At 47.3% G+C, this 24,589-nt stretch overlaps 1 protein-coding gene across 5 annotated transcripts in view; it reads left to right on the top strand.

Moving 5' to 3' along the window:
- Scn10a (sodium channel, voltage-gated, type X, alpha) overlaps positions 1-24,589 on the top strand; it is a 110,867-nt gene that overhangs the window by 56,892 nt on the left and 29,386 nt on the right. For all 5 annotated transcript variants that reach the window (NM_009134.3, NM_001205321.1, XM_017313223.1 and 2 more), the window contains exons 12-16: positions 1,015-1,308; positions 3,917-4,028; positions 11,347-11,585; positions 14,220-14,393; positions 23,636-23,995. In NM_009134.3, the coding sequence (NP_033160.2) occupies positions 1,015-1,308; positions 3,917-4,028; positions 11,347-11,585; positions 14,220-14,393; positions 23,636-23,995 (1,179 nt within the window). The remainder of the gene's footprint in view (positions 1-1,014; positions 1,309-3,916; positions 4,029-11,346; positions 11,586-14,219; positions 14,394-23,635; positions 23,996-24,589) is intronic.

Genomic DNA, 24,589 nt, shown 5'->3' with positions numbered 1-24,589 from the left:
CACACACACATATGTACACACAGAGCCATGTGTGTGTGTGGTGGGAGGGGGGACACGGGACAATGAGCTTAGTTTTATGACATAGAGGAGAATTCTAACGGTAACATACCCTATTTTTTAGTTGGTCCGTTAATAAAAGGAATTAAGAAAAATTAAGGTCAGTATGACAAGAGTTTGGTAGGGAGCCATCGCTTAGATTTTAGAGACACCACTTCTGATCTGAGCATAGGCGTGATGATCTGCTATGGCCAGGTTCCCACGGTCCTGAGAATTAGCTAAGCCCATGCAGGCGCCCTGAGGGGTTCCGGCGCCTGAGAATTGGGGAACTGGAGCTTTTCCTCTGGATCGGAAAGCTCCGCAGTTCTCACTTGGTGGAAGCTTTTGATGGGAAATGTTTATCGATTTGGAAGAATGGCATTATTCTTCCAAGAAATTGGGCTGCAACTCTTCCTTCAATCTTCCTATTGTTGACTGTTCAAAGCTGGCCTCAGGGGATCCTGCCAGCTCATTACACTGTAGAGCGCTTGTCTCCTCCGTTTGTACCAACACAAACCCTTGCGCTAACACAGATGGAACCTGGTGAATTGTACATCTTAATTTTCAGACAGCAAAGCATACTCGTTCATTCAAAAACAGTGTCCCAAGCTCCAGTTTAGAGGGTTCCTTAGGCAGGGATACTCCGCGTGCAGATGGAAACCGAGAACAGCCATGTCTGAGCCTGTCGTCAAAGGCCGGCCAACACCTGGCTCAGCCAGCAAAATTTGGTAACAGTAACCTACTTGCTGATCTTGGGCATCCAATAACCGCCCTTCTCCTGTCCTTCCCCAAGTCTGTCTAGGATCTCGGTTCCCTGGTTCTCTGTCCATGGCTACCCAGGATGTCTTCAGGTCTCTAAGTAGCTGCACGCGGAGAGGTCATGTGACATGGGTGTGGGTGGAGGGAAGTGCACGATGGATTTAGGGAGGACCACTCCTATCCAATCTTATCTCCTGCTCATTCCGGGGCAATGTCCAGTCTTTCCTAGGCCTTTCTTCTGGAAGACGCAGGGCTAGCCACAGCAGTGTGTTCCACTTCCGAGCACCCAGCCAAGACGTCTCATTTCCTGATGGGATCTTGGATGACGGGGTCTTTCATGGAGATCAGGAAAGCCGTCGAAGTTCCATATTGCTGGGCAGGGGTGCCGGGCAGGCAGGTCCTCTCCCCAGGAGTCCACTGCCTCAGTCCCCCAACCCTGGCCCTAGACGTGGAGAAGAGGGACAGCGTGGAGTGCCCACTGGTGAGCTTGCCACTGGAGCGCCTGAAGGCCCGGTGAGTTCGCGCATGCTCCATATTCTGTCTGACTCCAGTAGAGACCTCTTGCCCATAAGTCTCTAAGGAAGGGTCTTTAACAGCATCTGTCCCATGCCTCCCACCCAACAGACCCAGAAAAGCCACAGGGGTTGTCTGAGGTGGAGGGCGTTTTCTATTTGTTCTGCATGCAGCAGTGCCATTGATTTTTAATTTTAACCTCGTGTTTATTTCTTCTTGGTGTTTCCGTCCCTACGGGCCATCACAGCTTTGAGATGGTTCCAGGTGCTCCTCTGACGAGGACAAGGAAAACAAGGGACCCTTTTATCAAAGCCTATGACTCTGGGCAAACTGTCCATGGGGTTTGACACAATTCTAAGGGGTTCTCAGGACCGATCTTGGAAGAGGTGCGGTGGCCTTGGCTCAATGCACAGAATGAATAACTCCTTAAATGGCACAGACTAGGGACAGGAACTGCCAGGCTCCTGCTCCTTAAGTCAAGATCCACAGTGGGTATCCCCAGGATGCCTTTGGGTTGGGAGGTGCAATTTAACTTGCGATCTCCTCCAGTATCACCAGCGACGCTTCTGCAACTTCCACATGCTCCCACTGGCTACCAGAAATACATATGCAGAGGCTTGTAAAGATGCACTGTATGGTTGGTTCCACTGGCTCAGGATTCCAGGAAGAAGCAGATGGCCTGCTTCAGGGGCAAGTGGAGGGATTGGTAAAGTGTTCACAGAGGTATGGGCGGGGCTCAGGGAATCAAGGGGCAGTGAGGGACCCTGAGAGCAACAACAGTGACAGAGATGCTGTATGCCCAAGCTGGAAATGTCAGCGAAGGGCCCTGAATCAGAGCTTGTCAGGATCCGTGGCTGAGGGACCTGTGGTCTCAGGCAGAGAATCACACTGCTGCCAGCCGAAGGGTACAGGGTACAAATAGCCACTCCCCAATCTCTCTGTGTGTGTATGTCTTTGTCTCTCTGTTTCTCTGTGTCTCTCTGTGTCTGTGTCTCTCTCTGTGTTTGTCTCTTAGTGTATGTGTATATGAGTTTCTCTTTGTGTGCCTCTTTGTCTCTGTCTATCTCTGTGTATCTCTCTGTGTCTCTGTCTGTCTCTGTCTGTGTATCTCTCTGTGTGTGTCTCTGTGTCTCTCTTTGTCTCTCTCCCTCTCTCCCTTTCTCCCTCTCTCACTCCTTCTCTCCCTCTCCCTCTCTCCATCTGTCTCTGTCTTCTCTGTCTCTCTCTCTGTGTGTCTCTGTCTCCGTCTCTGTCTGTCTGTCTCTCTCTCTCTCCTTCTGTTCTGCTTCCTGTTGGCCGAGCCTGACTAGAGCCATGGGGTGACAATTTTGCTCAAGTTGCCCTCTCTGGACACAGAGCCAGGAAGACAGATGAAGAGTATGTCTCTAGGGCAAATGGAATCTCCAATCCAGAGTCCTAAAGTCACAGCCAGGCTGCAGGGCTCTCTGGGAGGTGTTGTAATGCTATTCATGGGAAGATCTTGCCCCCAGAATTCTCTCTGATCCTGATCACAGCAGCCATCTTAGTTCTTGTGATCGCAGCAGCCGTCTTAGCTCTTGGGAGCCAGCAGAAGACATTGCATGGAGAACAGCCAGAGAGAGCAAAGTCTGTTTGTAGCAGGTGAACAGCAAGGCAGAGAATACACCGTGCAGATTAAGAGCTATCTGAGCCACACAGTGACAGCCAGCATCAGAACTTAGTGAGTCCTGGGCTGTGTTTCTCCCTCTTGTCCACTCCTGGGCAGTCTGAGTGGTTTCCTTTCTGTAATAGGTAGAGGTTTCTTAGAAGTTGTCTATACATGATTCACTGTGTTACAATTAGATGCATTAGATTTAAGAATGTGGATAAAAATGTGAGTAGCCATTAAGTTGGAAGTTTATTAGGGCATACCTTGGTGTACTTCTCGGGGAGAGGGTTAGGGGAACCAACCAGCGCCTGCTGAGGCCTGCTTCGCTGTTTTCTCCAGATCCCAGTCCTTCCTTGTATCTTGTTAGCTTGGCTGCCTCAAACCCCAGCTGAGGTATGGGGTATATAAGGGCACAAACCCTCTATTTCTCTTCCCCAGTTCTCCTGATCTTACCATTTGAGCCCTAATGTTTGTTTAAACCCCAGAAAATGCCTCATGCAGCATTTTGTCACTGGGATGCACCCCTCACTCTCCTGTATCTGTTCCTGGGACAGTCACGTTCTTGAGTATTCAACCTTGATTCTTTCTGGTGAAACTACCCAGCTAGTGCAGGGTGACTCTTTAAGGCCTTCTACATCGTGAGAACTTATGTTCAGTTGTTTTTAGCAAGATCCCTAATTTTCCTAGCCTCTTTGCCTCCCTTGGGGCTTGGCAAACTTGTTCTCCAAATAAACTCAAATTGTATTGGCTGGGCCCATACCTTCCAACCTGGGCACTGTCTCCATCCCGCTTCTGTGTGCTGGTCCTCATAGCTGAGCTCCTAACCTGATGTTCAGACACCATCCCTGTTTCTCCAAGCTTTACCTCAGGCTCCTGGCTTCACAGTGCAGCTCACAACTGTGTGGGAGCAGCCAATAAGAAGCTAAATAGCCTGGCCTTGCTGCTGACGCCTTCACGGTAGCCCTGCTTGTGTCCCGACAGGCACTCGATGCTGCAGGACAGAAGAACTTCCTGTCTGCAGACTACTTGAATGAACCTTTCCGAGCACAGAGGGCAATGAGTGTTGTCAGTATTATGACTTCTGTCATTGAGGGTGAGTGTTGCTCATGAAAATGCCTGTCTTCTGTGCTGTGATGAGTCTAAGCCAGGCCAAGGATCTCCTTGTGGCCTGAGATCCATTCTTATGCCTTAGGCCCCCGGGCTCCTTTACTAATGTGGTTTTTATGTGCATAAAGTTGCCCAAACAAGAGTGACTACAATGAAGAAGTGCCCTGGTTCACTTATTGGAATTAGCATCTGCTTCATGCATGCTCACAACTAGATTCTCGGAAACATGAGACAATGTCAGCCACCTCCCCGGTGTGTGAGGAACTCACGTCTTTCATTTTCCGGCCTGGCAAAGTTATTCCTCATGTTCACCGTAGCTATAACTTTCATTATTGAGACTTCACTTCTGTCTTGAGCTCTTATTGTGTGCCAAACTTAAGTAAATTAGCCAATCCATTTCACCAAATCCTTTTCAATTCTGCCAACCAAATGGGAGCAGACTCAGTTTCCTGAGGGAATATGTCTATGATCCAGCTGAGAGTAGGAGGGGAAACCAGGAGGAACTGGCTCATGGCCCCCTGTACACACAAGTCCCAAGACAGCGTGGCTGTGTCCTCTCTGAGTACAGAGGCTGTTCTATCCCAGTTATTACTTCACTACAGAATGGGCAGAATCTCGTCTTTGACAAATCCCCTCCCTGCGTACCCACTACAGAGGGCCCGACAGCTCCAGGGGCTGCAATGCACAAATTAAATAACTTACGTTTTCAGTTATTCCTCAGAACTTAAAAAAAAATTATTTATTCAAACATCTGTTGGGCATCTGTTAGACATCTGGCATTGCTCCAGGAGCCTGAGATTCATGGTGAGCAAGATATATACCTGCTGTCATGGGCTGTGCACCCTGGAGACAGAGCTGATCAACACAAGTAGATGTGGAAACAGTGACAAGGGCTGGGAGGGAAAGTAAAGGAAGGTAAGGGACAGTGGGGACTCTGACAGGGCAGTGTAAGACTTGGGATTCTGAATTCTAACAGGGCAGTGTAGGACCGGGCGGTAGAGAAAGGGCAGCCACTCCGGGATGGCCAAAAAATCTGAGTGGAGCGAGGGAAATCAGCATGTGAAAGCCATGAGAGAAATGTCCTCAGGTGTAAACACCAAATAAAGTTTCCAGGGATAAGACAGAAGCTGGGCATGGTGGTATGTCCCCCCAAACTCCAAAAGGAGGAAGACAGAAACAGGAGAAGTGGGTTCTAGACCAGCCAGGGCTAGACCATATGACCTTGACTCAGAGAGAAAGATAGGTGGGAGCAAGAAAAACGTGAAGGCAAGCACATCGCACTTGAACAGAGAAAGTCTTAGAGTGGAGAACATGGATCTGGAGCCCACATGCCTGGGTTTGCATCTGAGCTCTGCCATGTATAGCAAGGTTATGACTTTGGGGTTCTCCTGGCTTTCTACGACTCAGTCTTCTTTCTGGTGAAATACTGTAACTGAGAAATGCCTCACAGCGTTTTGTGAGGTTGGATAACTTAGGTCTAGTCTGCAGCATCCACGCCAGTTATCACCTTCCGTTGTTCAGGCTGAAAGCCCTCGAGGGCGGGAGATCCGCCTCCTCTGCTCACACTTGGATCTCAGTACCCAGGTAAGCAGCGTGGCGCTTTGCAGGCACTAGCAAACAGTTGCTGAGTTCATGGTGAGTGAGCCTGAGACCCAAAGGAGACATTTGGAGGGTGGTGCTGATTTGTAATGAACTGAACAGCCGAAAAGCTAAAATAAGAAATGATCCGACATCTTGGGGTAGGAAGTAGAGAGGGCTTCAGGAGTGACAGGAAAGTCAGGTGACAACATATTAAAGCCGAGTAAAGCTAGTAACTGCTAGCTTAGGCTGGAGTTTCTGATCATAAAGTGCATCCCATTTTCTAGCTGGGTGCTACATCCATTATGGGGTTCATGGAGTGTGCCTCATACTGTCAGAGTCACGATGGAATCTACAGGACCACTTCCTTCAGGGCAACTGTACCAGAAAAGGTTTGGGTCAAACCAATAGGAGCATGACAGTTCACTTAACTCAAGGCCTGTGAGCCATCCAGGCTTGGCATGCAAGCTGAGACTTGACAGTCATCCAAACCAGAAGGCCAGACTCCGACTCGCTGCTGTGAGCACAGCTGTTATCACACTTAGCAGGAGAGGACGGCATGAGACAAGTTGCTAGTGGGGTGTCGAGTGTCTTGGAGAAATGCAGGATACTAAGAGAAGTGGAGGGAGTTTTGCCCGGGGTCAGGGAAGTATCCTAGGCAGACAGATCCTAATGCAGACATTTAAAAGCCTGAGCTATCTGGAACATAGACATCAAGGCAATGGGGGTCTCAAAATAAGGCAAGGAAAGCAGTCTGGGCCCAGATCCACAAGACTGCACCCCACTAGACTCTAGCGGACATTGGGTTTCATCCAAGAGCAATGGGGTTGCCACTGAAGGGCTGGATGCAGGAGAGCAAGACTTGGATTTGATATAAGTTGTTCTGATACTTGAGAGGATGGAATTTAAGTGGGAAGGTGCCGGCAGGGAGAGCAGGAGAAAATCAGGTGAGAGCTGGGGTGCTAAACTCTCAGTGGAATGAGAGGCAGCGGGGATGATAGAGAATGGAGGAGGATTGCATGGCTCTCTGGGAGTCACGAGATTCGGGACTGCATGGCGCACATGTGGTTCTGGAACAAGCAACTGGAGAGGTGCTGGTGCAGTGACCAGTGTGAGCATTGTAGGTGCAGTGACCAGTGTGAGCATTGTAGGTGCAGTGACCAGTGTGAGCGTTGTAGGTGCAGTGACCAATGTGAGCATTGTAGATGCAGTGACCAGTGTGAGCGTTGTAGGTGCAGTGACCAGTGTGAGCATTGTAGGTGCAGTGACCAGTGTGAGCATTGTAGATGCAGTGACCAGTGTGAGCGTTGTAGGTGCAGTGACCAGTGTGAGCATTGTAGGTGCAGTGACCAGTGTGAGCGTTGTAGGTGCAGTGACCAGTGTGAGCGTTGTAGGTGCAGTGACCAGTGTGAGCGTTGTAGGGAGGAGCAAGGGCCTCAGAGGAAAGACACGAGAAGGTGCCCATGGGACATGTTGGATGTAAAGTCCCCTGGGGGCATACAGGTAGTGGTGTCTGGTAGGAAAGCTAGCTTAGTGCTAATGGTTCTGGAATCCAGATGAGGAGAGGGAACTACAGCTATATCTTCCATAACGCTCTAAAGACATGGTGGTTTTGAAAAGATGCAAGAAGATGAGGCGACATCAAGGAGAATTAAGGCAGAGTCTCAGGAAACTACAACACGTCATGGATGCTCAGAAGAGACGGCGCCATTAGAGACAGAAAAAAAAGATGGAGACATCAGAGAGGACCCAGAAGTGGAGAAGAGACAAGGGTCCAAACTCCTTCAGGGAGAATAGAAAGAAAGGTCAGCAGATGCAAAGCTATGGAGATGTCAGGCGATGTGCACTGGGGCTATAGTCACACAGAAGTTTTTGGTCCGCACAGGGTCTACCCAGGATCGTCAAAGCAGACAGGGAATTAGCTCAGTGGGTCAAGTACCTGCCTTACAGCATGAGGGCCTGACTTCAGATTTCCATCATCCGTGCTAAAAAAATAATTGGGCCAACTGCATTTGTCTGTAACCCCGCATTGGGACCAGAAATAGGGGTCTCCCAGGAGCTCACTGAACAGTTGGTCTAGCCTCATCAGTGGACTGAGTGTTCAATCAAAGGCTCTGTCACAAGGCAACAGGCACACTCACTTGCACTTTGACATGCATGCATCAAATGCACAACATAACACACACAAACACACATATGCACTCACACCATTGGTGCATCTGCATAGGCATGAATGTACATACTGAAAAAGAGAAAGAGACAGACAGATACACAGACAGATACATACAGAGACAGACATACACAGAGACAGACACACAGAGAGACACAAGACACAGACAGACAAACAGACACACACAAGACACAGACAGACAGAGACAGACACATAGAGACAAACAGACACACAGTGAAACAGAGAGACACACAGAGAGTCAGACATACACAGAGAGACAGATACACAGAGACAGAGAGACAGACAGACAGACAGACAGACAGACACACACACACATATACCAGGATCATCATAGCTAAACAGTAGCAGAGAACATACATGAAGAATGAGAAGTGAGAGGATGGAGATGCCTTGTCCAGGACTTTTTCTGTGAGCACCGATTGAGAAATGGAACAGGACAGTGGGGGCTGAAGGACACCTTTGCGGCTTCTGAGAATGGGATCTTTGAGCATATCGACCTGGGATGGTCTTGGAGCATGGAAACAGTGGAAAGGGTACAGAAGGACATTAAAGTAGATTCTGGAAGTGACAGGAGAGGGTGCCCAAGTGGAGAGTGTGGCCTGTTATCTCAAGGGAGAAAGACACGCCTCCTAAGAGGAACTGTCTTTCCAAAGACTGCTAGGAAGGAGGCGTGGCCACGTTCAAGGCTAGCAAGGGTGTGATTGCTCTGGTTTCTGTGTTTCTCAGCCAATCAAGATCAGCCATGGTAGCTACAGAACTGAGGTGGCTCTGTTGATAAAGTGCCCACTGTGCAAACATGATGACCTGAATTCAGATGCCCAGACATCTGGTCACAGCCCTCTGGGCCTATGACCTCAGTAGTGGGGGTGGAAACACCACATCCCCAGATCTTAGATCCAGGCTCCTGGGGAGACCCTGACTTAGAAACAAAAAGGCGAATGAGGAAGGCACTAACATTGGCCTCTGGCTTCTGCAAGCGCACACACACACATGTGCACACATACACACACACATACACACATGCACACACACATGCACACACGCACCCCTTGCTCGTTGTGCTTCCTGCAGAATGGTATCTGTAAATGTCCTCACCCAGCACTGGCTCTCAGGTTTCCTTTTGGTGCCAAAACAGGTCCAGGGAAGTCCACTTTCCTTCCAAATAGGGATGCTTAATTTTGCTCCCAGAACATGCCAACTTCTGTGCAAAACTATGCTCTGCCAGTTTTGACATCTGTAGTTTGGAAAAAAAAACTCACAGTGGGTTATTAGCACAGCACGGTAGTGGAAATAAATAGTCTGGTCTGTGGAAGAGAAATGGACGTGTACATGAGAATATATGGAATCACCATGATAAAAACACCATTCCCACTTCCTAGGAAAACCAGGTCATCCTATCAGTACTGCTGATATAAACAACCAAAGATGGGGCGGGGGGCATATCACTACACTCCTCAGCCGAAACAGGCTGCAAATGTACTAAAAGTTGACACGAAAAATAGCCAGGCTACAAAGAAAGAAGAGAGTATGGATAGGTGTTTTATTAAAACCTTACCGTGAAAGAGGTTTCATGTGCAAAATGTGTGTGAAAGGAAACATGGGGGAAACACTCGCGTCAGCTGGTGTGTCTATCTCTGCGATGTATGGCACACAGTAGAATTTATAGACAAGCCCAAAGCTCTAAAATCACCTTCCATAGGGATGGCCCCAATTACATATCCAAGCAAAAATGTATTGGAGGAAGCTTCGGGATGGGCCTGGGGCTCTAGAGAGAGATCGGAAGCTGGACATGTAATTCAGGAGCGATCTGCGTGGAGGTGGTTTTGTAGGGCCATGGGGTCCAATAGGATTGCCTAGGGGAAGATGAATCAATGGAGCGAAGAATGCTTGCTCTCACCAACAGCTCGAGCCAGGGGAGGAAGGAAGCAAGAAACCAGAACTGAGAAGCAGCAGCCCTGCGAGGAGAGAGAAACTAAGGCATCATTGTAGCCTGGCTCATGAACGCTGCCAGTGCTGTGGGAGGCAGGGCAGGGGGAAGAGCCAGGCACCAGGGTCTCCAGAGAAAAGGAAAGAAAAATGGAGACTGCCTTTAGGAAACATCCAAGGAAGTTTGCTTTTGAAGAGGCAAAGGGTGAGCGAGAACACATGGTCCAGAGAGGCAGCTTTTAACGCTGAGATACAGTTAAAACGCGCTGACATACTGACATGGGGTGATCAGGGGTAGAGAAGGGGCTATGTAGGTCATAAGGGAGGGGCGTCTACCTAAGTCAGAGGGGCACAGCTTCTCCTGATCCTATAGTCATGAAGACAGGGGATGGAGAGCGCATGAAAACCCACTAGACACCCAGTGGTGGGAGGAGGAGGGGGAGGGGGAGGGGGGAAGAGAAGGGGGAGGGGGAGGAGGAGCTGTTCCATGAATGATTTTGAATTCTGAGGAGATAGAGGGATGCCCATGAGCATAGATAGGAGTCTCGGGCTGTGGGAGAGCGGAGGAGTGAACTCAGAACTGATTGGATGAAGGCCTGGATTTCTATCTGATTTACACATGGCATTTTTATTTAGTTTTTGTCATTTTTAAAATTATTTCTTATTAATAAGATAAAAACCATACTGGGTTTCACTATGTGCTGAATGGGGTAAATGACTCAAGGGGACCCATTGCCTCTGCAGAGTTTCTGGGCAGGGATTGTCACAGGCTCAAGGATGGCTTTGGTAAGGTTGGGTGTATGTGTTGTCCAACCACAGTCAGCTGGCCAGGTTAATAAACCTGAGTGAATACATAGGGTACTTTGCCAGGTGTGTAGAGGAAGGAGAAGATGGATGAAAGACTTGAGTGCGTCTGCAAAGGAGCCAGGAGGGAATGGGTGTGAAATCCAAGTGGGCTAAGTTGAGAGGTAGGGACTTCGTATGAGCAGTGGGTAGTAAAAAATGAGGGAGAAGAGGTCAGGCTCAGCCAGAGCCTCGCAAGTGTGGGGGCCTGAGTTCAATCCTCAGATACCACACAGTGAGCAGCCAGAGGAGGCAGTGCACACTTAGAATTCCTGGTTAGCAAGGCAGAGATCCTAGGACTTGCTGGCAGGCCAACCTAACCTACTTAGTGAGTTCCAGGCTAGTGAAAGACTGTCATCTCCCAAGCACGCTGATGCATGTCTTTAGTTCCAGAACTCGGGATGCAGGGGCAGGGGTGGGGCAGGGGCAGAGGGATCTCTGTGACTATGAGAGCAGCTTGCTCTATAGAGTGAGTTCTTAGCCAGCCAGGGCTGCATCAAGAGACCTTGTCTGAAAGAGTCAGAGAAAGAGAAACAGAGACAGAGAGACAGACAGCAAGACAGAGACAGAGAGCGAGAAGAGAGAGACATGCCAACAGTCTGAAGGACTGGGTGGGTGGGTGGATTTCAGTGACAGGAGCAAGGGGGGCTGAAGTGAACCTTGAAGGTCATGGGTATTGGTATGCCAGGGTCTAGGTCATGGCCACAGGATGGGGGTCCAAGGTGACATGTGAATGACAGCTGCCATTGACTCCCCTGTAATGCAGAGCTGGAAGAGTCTAAGCTGAAGTGCCCACCCTGCTTGATCAGCTTAGCCCAGAAGTACCTGATATGGGAGTGCTGCCCCAAGTGGAAGAAATTCAAGATGGTGCTCTTCGAGCTGGTGACTGACCCCTTCGCAGAGCTCACCATCACCCTGTGCATTGTGGTGAATACCGTCTTCATGGCCATGGAACACTACCCCATGACTGATGCCTTCGATGCCATGCTCCAAGCCGGCAACATTGTGAGTGAGCCGGCCATACTGGTGGTGGCACTGCCTCAGCCATCTCGTGGGGACGTTGGGTGGGTGGCTCCATGCTCTCACGGGTGGTGCACTAACGTGCCTCTGAGAGCAGAGAGGCTGAGCAGCGATCAGAAAATATGGAGCTTGAACTCAGGAGGTCAAAGGTGGAAGAGCCAAGCTAAACTGGAGGGAGATACTTCAATGTCACTTTCCCATCAAAGACAATATGTGGAGTGTGTGTGTGTGTGTGAACTTGTGTGCATGTGTATGTGCATGCATGTATGTGTGTGTGCATGTTTGTGCTTATGTGTATGTGTGTGTATGTATGTGTGCATATATGTGTACATGTACATGGGCATGTTGTGTTTATGTGTACGTGCATGCATGTGTGGGTATTTTGTGTTTATGTGTATGTGTGTATGTGTGTGTGCATGCATGTTTGTGCTTATGTGTATATGTGTGTATATGTGCATATATGTGTGCATATATGTATACATGTACATGTGCATGTGTGTTTGTGTGCATGTGTATGTGCATGCATATGTGTATGTTTGTGTTCGTGTGTATGTGTGTGCACATTTGTGCTTATGTGTGTGTATGTGTGTATTTATATGTGCATATATGTGTACATGTATGTGCATGTTTGTGCTTATGTGTGTGCATATGTGTGCATGTGCATATACATGTGTATTCATATGTGTCTGCATGGTGTCTGAAGACCAAACAGCAACCTCATACAAATGTCATTCCTCAGGATCTACCCAACTTTGTTTTTGTTGATTTTATATATTTATATATTCTTTAAGAATTTCATGAAGTATATTTTTACCGTGTTCTTTCCCATCCTCCATCCTCCAAACCCCATTGTTTTGGAGACAAAGTCTCACTAAACCTGGGTCTCATTCATTCAGCCAGGCTAGCTGGCCAGTGAGCCCCAGGGATCCTCCTGCCTCCAACTTTGAGCCCTGGGATTACAGGTGTGTTCCACCAGGCCAGGCTTTGTACAGGGATTGGGGGAATTAAACTCAGGTCCTCCTGCATTTGTGGCAGTACTTGGCCAGTGGATCCATTTCCCCAGTCCCTGGATATGGTTTTCAGTGTGGTCATTGAAGAGTAGAGGACAGGGCAGGGGACAGAAGGCGTGCACAGATGCATATGCTATGCAACCAACACATCCAGAAGACTGGCCTGTTCTATGTGACTTTGCTTGGGCAAGCCCCAAACACTCTCTTCCATTCTGTCTGCCAGGAAGAGGCCAGCACTGTCTCCAGGCTCTTCCATGGCCTTGATAAAGCCTGGGAGGACCAAGCCCTGAGCCCAGTCCTTTCGCTCTCTCTCTCCCTTGCCTCCTTCCCTTGCTGGCTTTTGTTGCCTGATGTTTAATCACCTTTAAGGTCAGAGTTCTCTCCTGGGTAAGACAACTGAAAACCTTCAATGCAAAAGGGAATCTTAAGAGACCATAGATCACTGATCTTAGTCACTGCTATTTTTTTGTCACTTACTGCCAACTGAGAACTACCCAAGCACTTACTCCCATTATACCCATTACACAGATGAGGAAATAGAGGCATGAAAAGGGTGCATTGCCTATTCAAGCTTATGTAAGCTAGGATGTGGCCGAGCTGGCATTTTTACTTTAGTCTTACTACACATTGTAGCTGCTGAACCAGAGTAACTTTTGTTGACATAATTATATAGTGAAGTGTATCCTAGCAGTTACCGCTTGCTCTGTACCCACCACCACTGGAATGGAAGAGCAGATGCAGGGGGGTGGGGGGATGCCTCAGCAGGTAAAGAACTTACTATACCCAAGGACTGGAGGGAGTTTAGACCCCAGCAACCACGGAAGTTCAAGCAGATTGGCCCACCTAATATTCCAGCACTCAGAAGGCTGACATGGGAAATTCCCAGAGCAAGCTGGCTATGAAGTGCAGCTGAATAGGGGAACTCTGGGTTCAAATGAGAGACCCTGCTGAAAAGTGTAAGGTAAAGAGTGATTGAGGAAGGCATTCCGTATCAACCTCTGGTCTCTACATAGACTGATACACATCCATGCACGCACATACACGAGACAGACAGACAGACAAAGACAGAGACAGAGACAGAGACAGAGACAGAGACAGAGAAAGAGAAAGAGAAAGAGAAAGAGAAAGAGAAGGAGAAAGAGAAAGAGAAAGAGAAAGAGAAAGAGACAGACAGAGACAGACAGACACAGAGACGCAGAGAGAGAAGAAATGGAAACCTGAGTTCTTTTGTGTCTTCTCTGAATGTCAGTGGCTCAGAAATTCCCATCTACAGTGCTCAAGAACAGACAAGAGGATCTGCTGTTTTCTTCCTCCTCCGTTTTCTCTTCCTTCTCCTCCCTTTCCTCCACCTCTTCCTCCTCCTCTACCTTCTCCTCCTCCTCCTTCTTCTTCTTTAATGTTGTTTTCAGACAGGATTTTGTTGTATAGTCCAGCCTGGCTTCAACCCTGAGATCCTCCTGCCTCAGTTTCCTGCAGGCTGGAGTTACAAGCATGTGCCACCACACCCAGCATGCTTTGCTATCTTGCAAACAAGATTTTTCTTGCTGCCCTTGTCTTCATGTCCCTGGGCAGAGACCTCACAGCAGTGAACACTTGTTCCCACCCTCAGGTCTTTACTGTGTTTTTTACAATGGAGATGGCCTTCAAGATCATTGCCTTCGACCCCTACTACTACTTCCAGAAGAAGTGGAACATCTTCGACTGTGTCATCGTCACCGTGAGCCTGCTGGAGCTGAGCACATCCAAGAAGGGCAGCTTGTCTGTGCTCCGCACCTTCCGCTTGGTAACGTCTTCTCTTGGCCACTTGGGAAGCTCCCATTCAGGCTCAGGGAAGCTGACCCCGAGGGGACAGGCACTGTGTGTCTGGGGACTCTACCGGTGGTTCCCAACACCCTTCCTATTCTCGTGGGAGCAAGGCAAGCCATGGTTCTGAAGAACCTAGAGACTCAGTTTGGCAATTCCAGTTTTTCACTGATGTAATGTGGGGTGGTTGCTCTCTTTGTCCCTCCATCTCCTTGTTTGTACCAAAAAGGGACTTCGGAACAGCATTCCATTCTCTTACCACACAGCAGTCCCAGCAACAACGTTGGGACATTTTCAGCCAACATTTTCTGAATATGTGGCTCAGCCATAGTACTACGTAGGCTCTTGAAATAATAAGATTCATTTTATGCTCCCAACCCTGAGAGACCATTGCTTTTAAAGTCCTCAGGATGAGCCAAACTGAGACACACCATCTTTAAATGATGAACTCAGTGTTTGTCGAACGCCAGGACAGCGAGCTAGTGTATGACCTGGAACTCAAATCCACGTTGCCTGACTGCTGAGTCTCAGCTCCGTCCCCCCTCAAAAAGGCTTTCCCTTATTTCTTGGTTGCCCAATTCAGAGCCCAAAACTTCACCCACAAAAGCTTGCCTCCTCTTAGCCTCCACAGGCGCCTCTCCAAACTCAGCTCCAGGGCGCCCTCTACTGGAGGCATTCCTCCACTCAATCACTGGTCTCCATGTCTGCCCTCCACACCACCACAAATGCTTCCATCAGCCACCTGTAAGTGAGGTCACTAATGAGAGTCTGAGGTTACTGATGTCCTCAAGTCCTCAAGCCATCTGGAGGATTCTTGGCATTTCAGTGACTCCTAGAAGCCAGCAAGGGACTTGAATAGCTAGGGTGGCCATTCCCAGGATACGCCATAACGCAAAAAAAAAAAAAAAAAAAAAAAAAAAGACTGAAACTGGCATGTTTGTTAGCAACTAGAGCCAGTGGACACTGTGTCCTTTGGAGGCTCAACCAGGTCTCTCCTGTTCTTGTGAGAGGGAGGCAGGGGAGGGCCTCCTACACACCTAACTTCTGATTATGACATGCGAGTCCATTCACAATTCCCTAACCTCATCCCCCAATCGCGCGTGCAGGCTCCCTTCCATGTTCCCAACAGCCTGGTGAGATTCCATGCTCTGCCAGCCAGTATTACATTATCAACAAAAACCCAGCCCCTTCCCTTTACCCCACAGCTGGAGCTGGCCCTGAACTGTGTGCATTCCTGGGTAAAGAGACACAGCCGAGACGATCAGTTGGGTGGTTTTAGTCTTCAAAACTGTTTTAGTCAAGCACATCCTGCCTCCCTATAAGCACCCCCCAGACCAACAGTTTCTACTCTCATGACCACCTTCAACTGGCAAGGGCCATTTGTCACAAATAGTTCCCCAGTGGAGTCCCCTTGAAGTCCTTGTGGCGATTGTGAGGCTCCAGCAAGCCCCGCCCCTCTTCTCCCTGCACTTTTCTCAGCCACAGGCCTGGCCACCCATCCTCTGCCTCAGACACCTGTTCCCAGGTCTTCACCTGGTTTGGCTGGTCTTGGCCTTCTGGGCTGACTCATCCCCTCTCCACAGAGGGCCTCCCACACTCTGGTATCTGAACCTGGCTTCGCTCTTCAAACCAAGCCGCTCTTTTGAGATTATAATGCCATATCCTGAGAGTTCATAGGGCTAAACCCAGGGATTTCCTTTCTGCCATCCTACTCCAGACACTGAGCACAAGCTGTCTATAAGGAGAGACTCAGTAAAAATGTTGGGATTGGTTGAGGAAAGGAAGGAGAAGAACAAGAGAGGAAATCCCATGTAACTCTTTTTGCCCTTCCCCGAATGCCACCACCCATCTTGACGTGATTTAAGGTAGGCTCTGCCACTCTATCATTGTGCCAGTACCATACCATCTTAGTTACTGCAGCTTAGAACATGTCTGTGCCTGTAAACACAGTCGCCTGCTGTGGTGGTTCACTTTCTTTGTCAACTTGACTGGATTTAGAATCACCAAGGAGATATACTTCTGAGTGTGTTTGTGAGGGTGCTTCAAGGAGGTTTAACTGGGAAGGAGCGCTCGCCCTGCCTGTGAGTGGCAGGTGGAGGGTGGGGCAGACAGAATAAAAAGAGGGATGCTGAACTGCAGCAGCCCTCTACACTCCCTTCCCTGCCACCCTTCCCCCCCCACCCCCCGCCCGCTGAGGACTCTGATGTCACTGCCTCCGTGCCTTTCCAGCATAATGGACCATGTTCCCTAAACTCTCTTAAGATTCTCCCTGCTAGGTATTTGATGACAGCCGCGAGAGGAGTAGCTGATACACCCACCTGGTTTTACTCTAAGAATATCCTGGCCCCTGCACTTCCGTTACGGTTGGAGAAACCGGCTATGTCCACAGCAACACAGACACAAACTCTTGAGTCTTCTCTTTATTCAGACTGCAATAATCTAGCCGTCGATTTAGGAAGGGCTATAAACTCTGCATTACATAATCCTCTGACCTACAGAGGCAGTAGTACCCTCTCTGCCTAGCTCGGTCCCTCGAGTTTTATAATTTTCCATCCTTTTCTCCGCACAGATCTTACATATTTTGAAATAGTCTTTGCTAATTTTAACTAGCATTTTGATAGTCAATATCTTTGCACCAAGACATCCCCTTTCTTAATTCTGATGATTCATCCATAGAGTCTTTTAGATTTTTCAAAATGATCGTATCATGTGCAAACAATACATTTTGTTTTTCCTTTCTAACCCCCATGCCATTTGATTCTAACTATGTGACCACACTGGCTGGGACATCTAGTACCCTGCTAAAAAGAAGTCTTAGTAACAGCCAGCCTCATTTTCTTGGCTGCTAAGAGATACTTTCAACATTTCAACAAGTCTGACATTTTTGCAGGTTTTTCTTAAATGAAAAACTTATCGTGAATAGGTCTTTAATTTTACCAGACTATTGTTCTGCATGTAAGATAATCACATTAATAATTAACAAAGATGCATTGCATATTTCAAAGCAGCACAAGGGAGAATTCTAAGTGTCACCAGAAAGAAGTGACGAACATGCATGCTAATTACCCTAATTTGATCTTACACATTTGGACACAAACAGAAACATCGCCTCCTGTCCTATATGCATAATTTTTTCATGTCAGTCAAAAAGCAAAAACATCAGATTGATTCTACCCCTAAAAGAAAAAGGAAATCACATTAAGAGAACCATGTAGGGGCTAGGGAGAGAGCTCAATGGTTAAAAACATATGCTGCTGGTGTAGAGGACCCAAGTTCAGTCCCCATTAGGTGGCTCACAACCTCCCATAATTCCTGCTCCAGAGGGTCCTACACCCCCTTCTGACCTTTGCTGGCAACTGCATCCACATGCCCATACCCGCACAGACACACCCAGACACACACCCAGACACACACGCACACACTCACACACTCACAGTATTAAAAAACAAAATTGAGTTTCTGTTGCTGAATCTTTACATTTGTAGAGTAGACCCAACTTGTTTGTGGTGCATTTTCAATAAAATAAATGTTTAATAAATAAATAAACTTAATAAATAAATAAATAAATTTAAACAAACAGAAAGGGTCAATTTGCTAATAATTTGTAAGTGTAAGGTTCTTGCATCCATTTTGATGAGTTGGCCTGTAGGTTTTTAAAATTTACATAATCTTTCCCAGGTTTTAGTATCGAGTATACATGCAAAAGCTGGGAAATACCCCCTCCCCCCCCCTTTTTTTTTGATTGCAGAATCTCCGTGTGGTTTTAGAATCATTTGCTCCTTGGGCGTGGGTGGAGCTTGTAGGGGCCATCTATGGGGCCAGGACTTTCCTTAGTGATGGTTTTTCCAATGTTCTGAAGTGAGTCGGACTTTATTTCTCAAGCTGGCTTTTTGTAAATTGTTTTGTCTTGGATTCGGACTTTCCTTATCTAGGTGTTCGGAGTTACTGACGTGAAGTTTCGGACGCCTTCTTCTCTTTTGTGAGGATCTATGCCATCTGTGTATGTGCTGTCCCGTTCCTGGGGATGATGGCAATCGTTAGTTTTCATCCGTTTTGTCGAGAGCCATCGATTTAATTCACTACTTCAAAGAAGCAGCTTGCAGCTCGCTGGTTCTCACTACATCATTGATGTTTTCCGATTTCAATTAATCGTGCGTCTTATCTTAATTACATTTCCCATCCTGCTTATTTTGTTCTCCCCTAGCTTTTTAACATACAATTTTTGGTCTATTTTTTCTTCTATAATTCATGTAAGACTTCTACTTCCTTCTAAGGACGGTTTTAATCTGTCAGATTTTCCTTGTTTGATTCTAAACGTTTCCTAATTTCAACTTTGACTCATCCTTGGACTCCAAGGTTAATCAGAAGCTCGGCTCTTCGTCCCATAGCATGTGGGATCTCTCGTTTGTGCTGCTGGGTTCTAGCTCCGTTGTATTCAAGTCAAACAATGTATGTTATAGATTTTAAGGCTTTTATGTTTTATCTATCTCTGGTCCTTGGCTCGGTATATCAGAAATATTCCCACACATTTACCTACAATGTGTCTGCTGCATTTGTGGGTTGCAGCACGTAGCACTACCTCTGTGCTGTGGGTAGAGGGACTTTGTGACACGCTGCATTTTATATCCTGGCTTCTTGTTGTCTACTGCTTGTTATAGTAATTACTGGGAAAGTGGTGCTTAAAAATATCTCCGCTATGATTATAGTGTATCTGTACTTGAGTGGTTGTCTCTTGAGTCTGGATTATCAAGTGCACACATATTTTAAGTTTTATACCTTCCTGGTAAAGACAAACTTTTATTATTAAGAATAAAAAAAAAAAAAAAAGGTCTATTTTCCTTGGCAATAATTAAAGAGATGGCTTTCTTCTGGTTTAGAGTTTGCCCAGTATGTTGTATCTATGCTTCTACTCATAGGCTTTATGTGTCTCTTGCAAATCACATGCAGACTGATTCAGGTCCTTACTCAGCTCTGGCTATCCAGTCTTTAAGTTCCAGCCAAGGCACTTAGTCCGCTCATTTCATTGTAAATACAGATAGATTTGGATATGTATCATTAACTTGATCTATAGCTCGCCTTTCTTTCCGCTTTTCTCCCTCCTCCCTTCCCTTTCCCCTACCCATCTTTGAATTATGCCACCACCCCCCCCCATTTACCGATTTAGAAACTAAATATCCTGCTTTCACTCTTTGGCTAGTTAATTTAGAAATTAGAGTATCAATAGTTAGCTTAGTCAAAATCAAAACTTGGCAAGGCTGTTTACTTTTCTCCCAGGACAACATTTTATAACAATTATCTGTTTCCAACTTAACAATCACATCAAGCATTTTAATTTTATATCATTTTTTTTTAATTGGAGGCTATACTCAGTGATAGAGTTGTTTTATAGCATGCACGAGGACCTGGAATCTACCCCAAGCTCCTTAAAAGATATATACCAGTAAGTAGAGAACGGGAAACATCAGTAACTGGATCCAGGGAAGTTCTGTCTCTCGCCAATATTAACAGTCCATGCCAGTCCCATGGCTTTGGCTGGGCTCCTGCAGAAGGGATCTTGCTGCACCTGAAGATGACCTTGCAGCCTTCAAAGTGTGCCTCCCACTTACAGAAAACTGGGCAGCAGGGCTTTCTAAGTCTGGAAGCTCACGGTCTTTTCCACTCAGGGCTTCTGGTTTACTATGCAGTATCATTCCGTCACACACGTAACTGGCTGTCGGTCTGCATCATGTGGCACACACGCCCAGCTCATTCTCGGTCCTGACTCTCAATTCTTCCCTTTCCTGCCCCAGGCCTTTCTTCAAGAGTACTAGTGCTGAGTCATCAGGCCTGTCTTCAAGAGTACTAATGCTGAGTCATCAGGCCTTTCTTCTTCAAGAGTAATAATGCTGAGTCATCAGGCCTTTCTTCAAGAGTACTAATGCTGAGTCATCAGGCCTTTCTTCTTCAAGAGTAATAATGCTGAGTCATCACTAGTGTGGTCTTGTCTTAAGGGCTGCTTTTCCTTAGAAAATAGAATCCACTTTCACTTCCCAGAGATGTGAGCTCATTGCCTCGTGTTGGTTATTAGAAGCGTGCTTTCCCAAATCTTCAAGGATTCTAATCCTAAACTTCCGGATTCTGTTCCCTTTCATTTCTTATAAATATGTGCCTGTCTTAGAATGTCGTGACAAACATAGGTAATCACAAATTGATACTCAAATGCAAGATGTTTCCTTTTGGTTTGGTTTTTGAGACAGGGTCTTGTGTAGAGCAGGTCTCCAGCTTGTTCTACATTTGAAAATGACTCAGAACGTCTGCTCCTCTGTCCTCCCCCACCCAGGGGCTAGGATTATGGGTGTGCTCCACCACACCTGGTTTATGAACTACTGGGGATCAAGCCTAGTGTTCTGAGCATGCTAGCCAAGTGGGGGGGGGGAAGAATATGAAGAGAGAGCAAGAAGAAATATGAAAATAGAAATATGGAGAATAGAGAGAGGAGAGGGCAGAAAGGAAGTTTAAGGAGAGAGAGATTGGCTTCTCATCAGTTCTAGTGAATAAATACCACTGCTCTCAAGCCTGTTTCCCTCAGAGTGAAGTGTTTATATTAATTCTGATTGATTAATTAGAGAAGTGGTATATTAACGATAGATGAATATTCAACGCCTACCAAAATAATTGTTTGTAAATGATTGCATGAATGTGGGAAGAGTTTCTTCCATCATAATGCTAAGCTAGACAAAGACTGCGGAGGACAATTAGCTGAGGGACAAAAGTGATGGCTGTGGGAGTGCAGACACAGGGCACTCCTGGCCTGTACTGCTCACTCGGGCATCAGCAGGAGCCAGCAGGCTGCGGCCCCTCAGCCCCAGCAGTGGACAGACTCCCTAATGTATGCGGACTGACTGGCTGACCCAATGTGTGCTGACTGACTGGCTGAGAGTCAGCAACACAAGTGGGTAGATCCTGGTTGTGGTTTATTTTGTCTTTTATAAAGACAAAAAGTAATAGAAGATGACTCCATTCATGTCCTAGATTGAAGAGTATACACCATTCGCTTCTAACCTTACAGATTAATGATGGCAATCACCAGCCTCGATAAGGAGATTCTAATGGTAATGTCTAACCCTCCTACCTCACTTAAGAAAACTGCACACTTTCTTAGTGAATTCCAGTTAAGGCAAATGTAAATGCCTAACATAGATAGATAGATCATAGATGGATAGACAGACAGACAGACAGACAGGTTGATTATAGATAGATGATTGATAGACAGATATATAGATATAGAGGTATGTCAGGTGCCAATACCTAAGCCTGCCCGTGTCTCCTAGCAGGTGTCCCATCCACACTCACTGATTGGCTTGTTGACGCTGGAGCCTGTACATTTCTTTCTGGAGAACTAGAGGATTACACAAATTTATTTTCAAATGTTAAAGCTTCTTTGTGCATGGAACTCCTCCCTTGTTGTAGATCTCAGCATAAGTCACTCCCTCTCCCTCTCCTTCTCCCTCTCCCTCTCCCTCTCTTTCTCTCTCTGTGTGTGTGTGTGTGTGTGTGTGTGTGTGTGTGTGTGTGTGTGTGTGCTTGCATAGGCACTCATGTCTGTGTGCTCACGTAGGGGCAACTGTACACGTGTGTGTGCTTGTGAAGGCAGAGGTCAGAGGTCAACATCCCATGTCTTCCTCAATACTCTCCTCACTTCTGCTCCCCCCTTCTATTGAAAATACATTTTTTTCACAAATAATAAATCCTGATTGGTTTCCCCTCTCTTGACTCCTCCCAGTTCCTTCCCACTTTCCCTCCCATCCAGATCCACTTCCTTTCTGTCTCTCATTAGAAAACAAACAGGCTTCTAAGGAATAATAATAAAACATAAGAAAATAAAATATAAGAAGATAAACCAGAAATATCTCACTGGAATTGGACACAGCAAACAGAAGGAAAAAGCCCAAGAGAAGGCAAAAGCCTCAGATTCACTCATTTACACGCTCAGGATTCCCCTAAAAACACTAATCTGAGACCATAGTATATACACATATGGCCTGGAGCAGACCCATGCAGCCCTGTGCAAGCTGCTTCAGTCTCTGAGTTCATCTGGACCTTGCTCAGCTGATTCAGAGGGTCATGTTCTCCTGGTCTCCTCTGTCTCCTCCTGGTGTCCTCCATTTCCTCTTAGTATCCTCCATCCCCTCTGGCTCTTACACTCTCTCTTCCTCCTCTTGCACAGGGTTCCCTGAGCCCTGAAAGGAGGGATTTGATGGCTGCTGAGTGTTCCAGCATCTGTCACTCTGCATAGTGACAGTCTGATGTGGGAGGAAGCTCCTCTGACGATGGTGGAGTAAGGACTGATGGAGGAGTATGACGGATCCGCATTACTGTTGGATCCAGATGAACCTGGAGTTCAGAGATTCAGATAGGCTGGCTGGCCGGCAAACACCAGGGACCTTCCTGGTTTTGCTGGGATTATAGGTGCTCACCACTGTACCCAGTCTTTATATGAGTGTGGTGATTGAACTTAGTCCCTCATGCTTCTATGCAAGTATTTACCTTCTAAGCCATGAGCCCACCCCCTACAATGAAAAGTTTGTCTTCATCCTATCTCAGTCACTAACTGTTAATCCCACAAGAGAAGGGGCCTACCACCTTTCTCCACATATCCCACAGACCAGTTAGGTACCATGCCAGGCATGACTGGACTTCCATAAGGCGAGGGAGTTGGTTGATCAATCCCAGTGTGCATTTTGGGTCTATGAAATCATACTTTGGGTTTCAGAGTTAGTGGCAACAACAGATGCTATCAACTGTCCCAAGATAAAAATGCCCTAAAAAATACTGACCAATGTGTGTCCAATGCAGTTGACTGTACCCTAAGCAAAGGAGGCTAGCCCCTCTTCAGGTCTTGAGGCTGTTCTTATTGTGAGCTCCAGGTACAGCTAAACTCACTCATATCAGAGGTCAGCTCTGTATCCAGGAAGGATCCGGTCTGTGGCTGTGAAACAGATGGCAGACAAGCCTCACTAATGTGAGGCCCTGGATCTGCCAGTTGGTGGAGTACATTTCAATTTAGCGACCACTGGAAGGTGATCAGAGCTCTGAGTGAGATGTAAAAAGAAAAGTCTCCACAAACAGCCCCACCCCAAACTCATGAGATGTCTTGGTGCTTGTCCCACAAGCTTGGCTTCCAGTGAAGACTTCAGTTATGAGATGGTGAGAAGAGACCTGAGACAGTGTCTCTTTCCACAGCTTCGGGTCTTCAAGCTGGCCAAGTCCTGGCCCACCCTGAACATGCTCATCAAGATCATCGGGAACTCTGTGGGGGCCCTGGGCAACCTGACCTTCATCCTGGCCATCATCGTCTTTATCTTCGCCCTGGTGGGAAAGCAGCTCCTCTCAGAGAACTATGGGTGCCGCAGGGATGGCATCTCCGTGTGGAATGGTGAGAGGCTGCGCTGGCACATGTGTGACTTCTTCCATTCCTTCCTCGTCGTCTTCCGGATCCTCTGCGGGGAGTGGATCGAGAACATGTGGGTCTGCATGGAGGTCAGCCAGGACTACATCTGCCTCACCCTCTTCTTGACAGTGATGGTGCTAGGCAACCTGGTGGTGAGTGCTGACCCCTCACAGGTGAATCACAGGCCGGGAGGCAGCCCCGCCAGTGACATGTTCGCTATATAAGCATGAAGCTCTGAAGTTCAATCCCCCAAAACACATGGGTTTGTTTGTTTGTTTGTTTGTTTGTTTTTTAAAAAGCCAGGCATGGCAGCACCCTCTTGTAACCCCAGTACTGAGGAGGCAAAGACAGATGGATCCCTGAGATTTGCTGACCACCCAGCCTCTGTTTAGTGAGTTCTGAGCAAACAAGAGACCCTGTCTCAAAAACAAGCTAGATTGCTTCTGAGGAATACCAGCAGGGGTTGTCCTTAGGCACCCACAGGCACACACTCACACATACAGGCACACACACATACACACACTTACACCCACAGGCACACACTCACACATACAGACACACACTCACATATACACACACTCACACCCACAGGCACACACACACAAATACAGACACACACACCCACAGGCACAGGCACATGCTCACACATACAGACACACGCTCACACATACAGACACCTGCTCATACCCACAGGCATACACTCACACATACAGGCACACAATCACATATACAGGCACACAATCACA

The sequence above is a fragment of the Mus musculus genome, chromosome 9 (genome assembly GCF_000001635.26).
Source record: "Mus musculus strain C57BL/6J chromosome 9, GRCm38.p6 C57BL/6J".
NCBI lineage: Eukaryota > Metazoa > Chordata > Mammalia > Rodentia > Muridae > Mus > Mus musculus.
The sequence above is the reverse complement of the archived record's forward strand: the minus strand, read 5'-3'. Positions and strand labels throughout refer to the sequence as shown.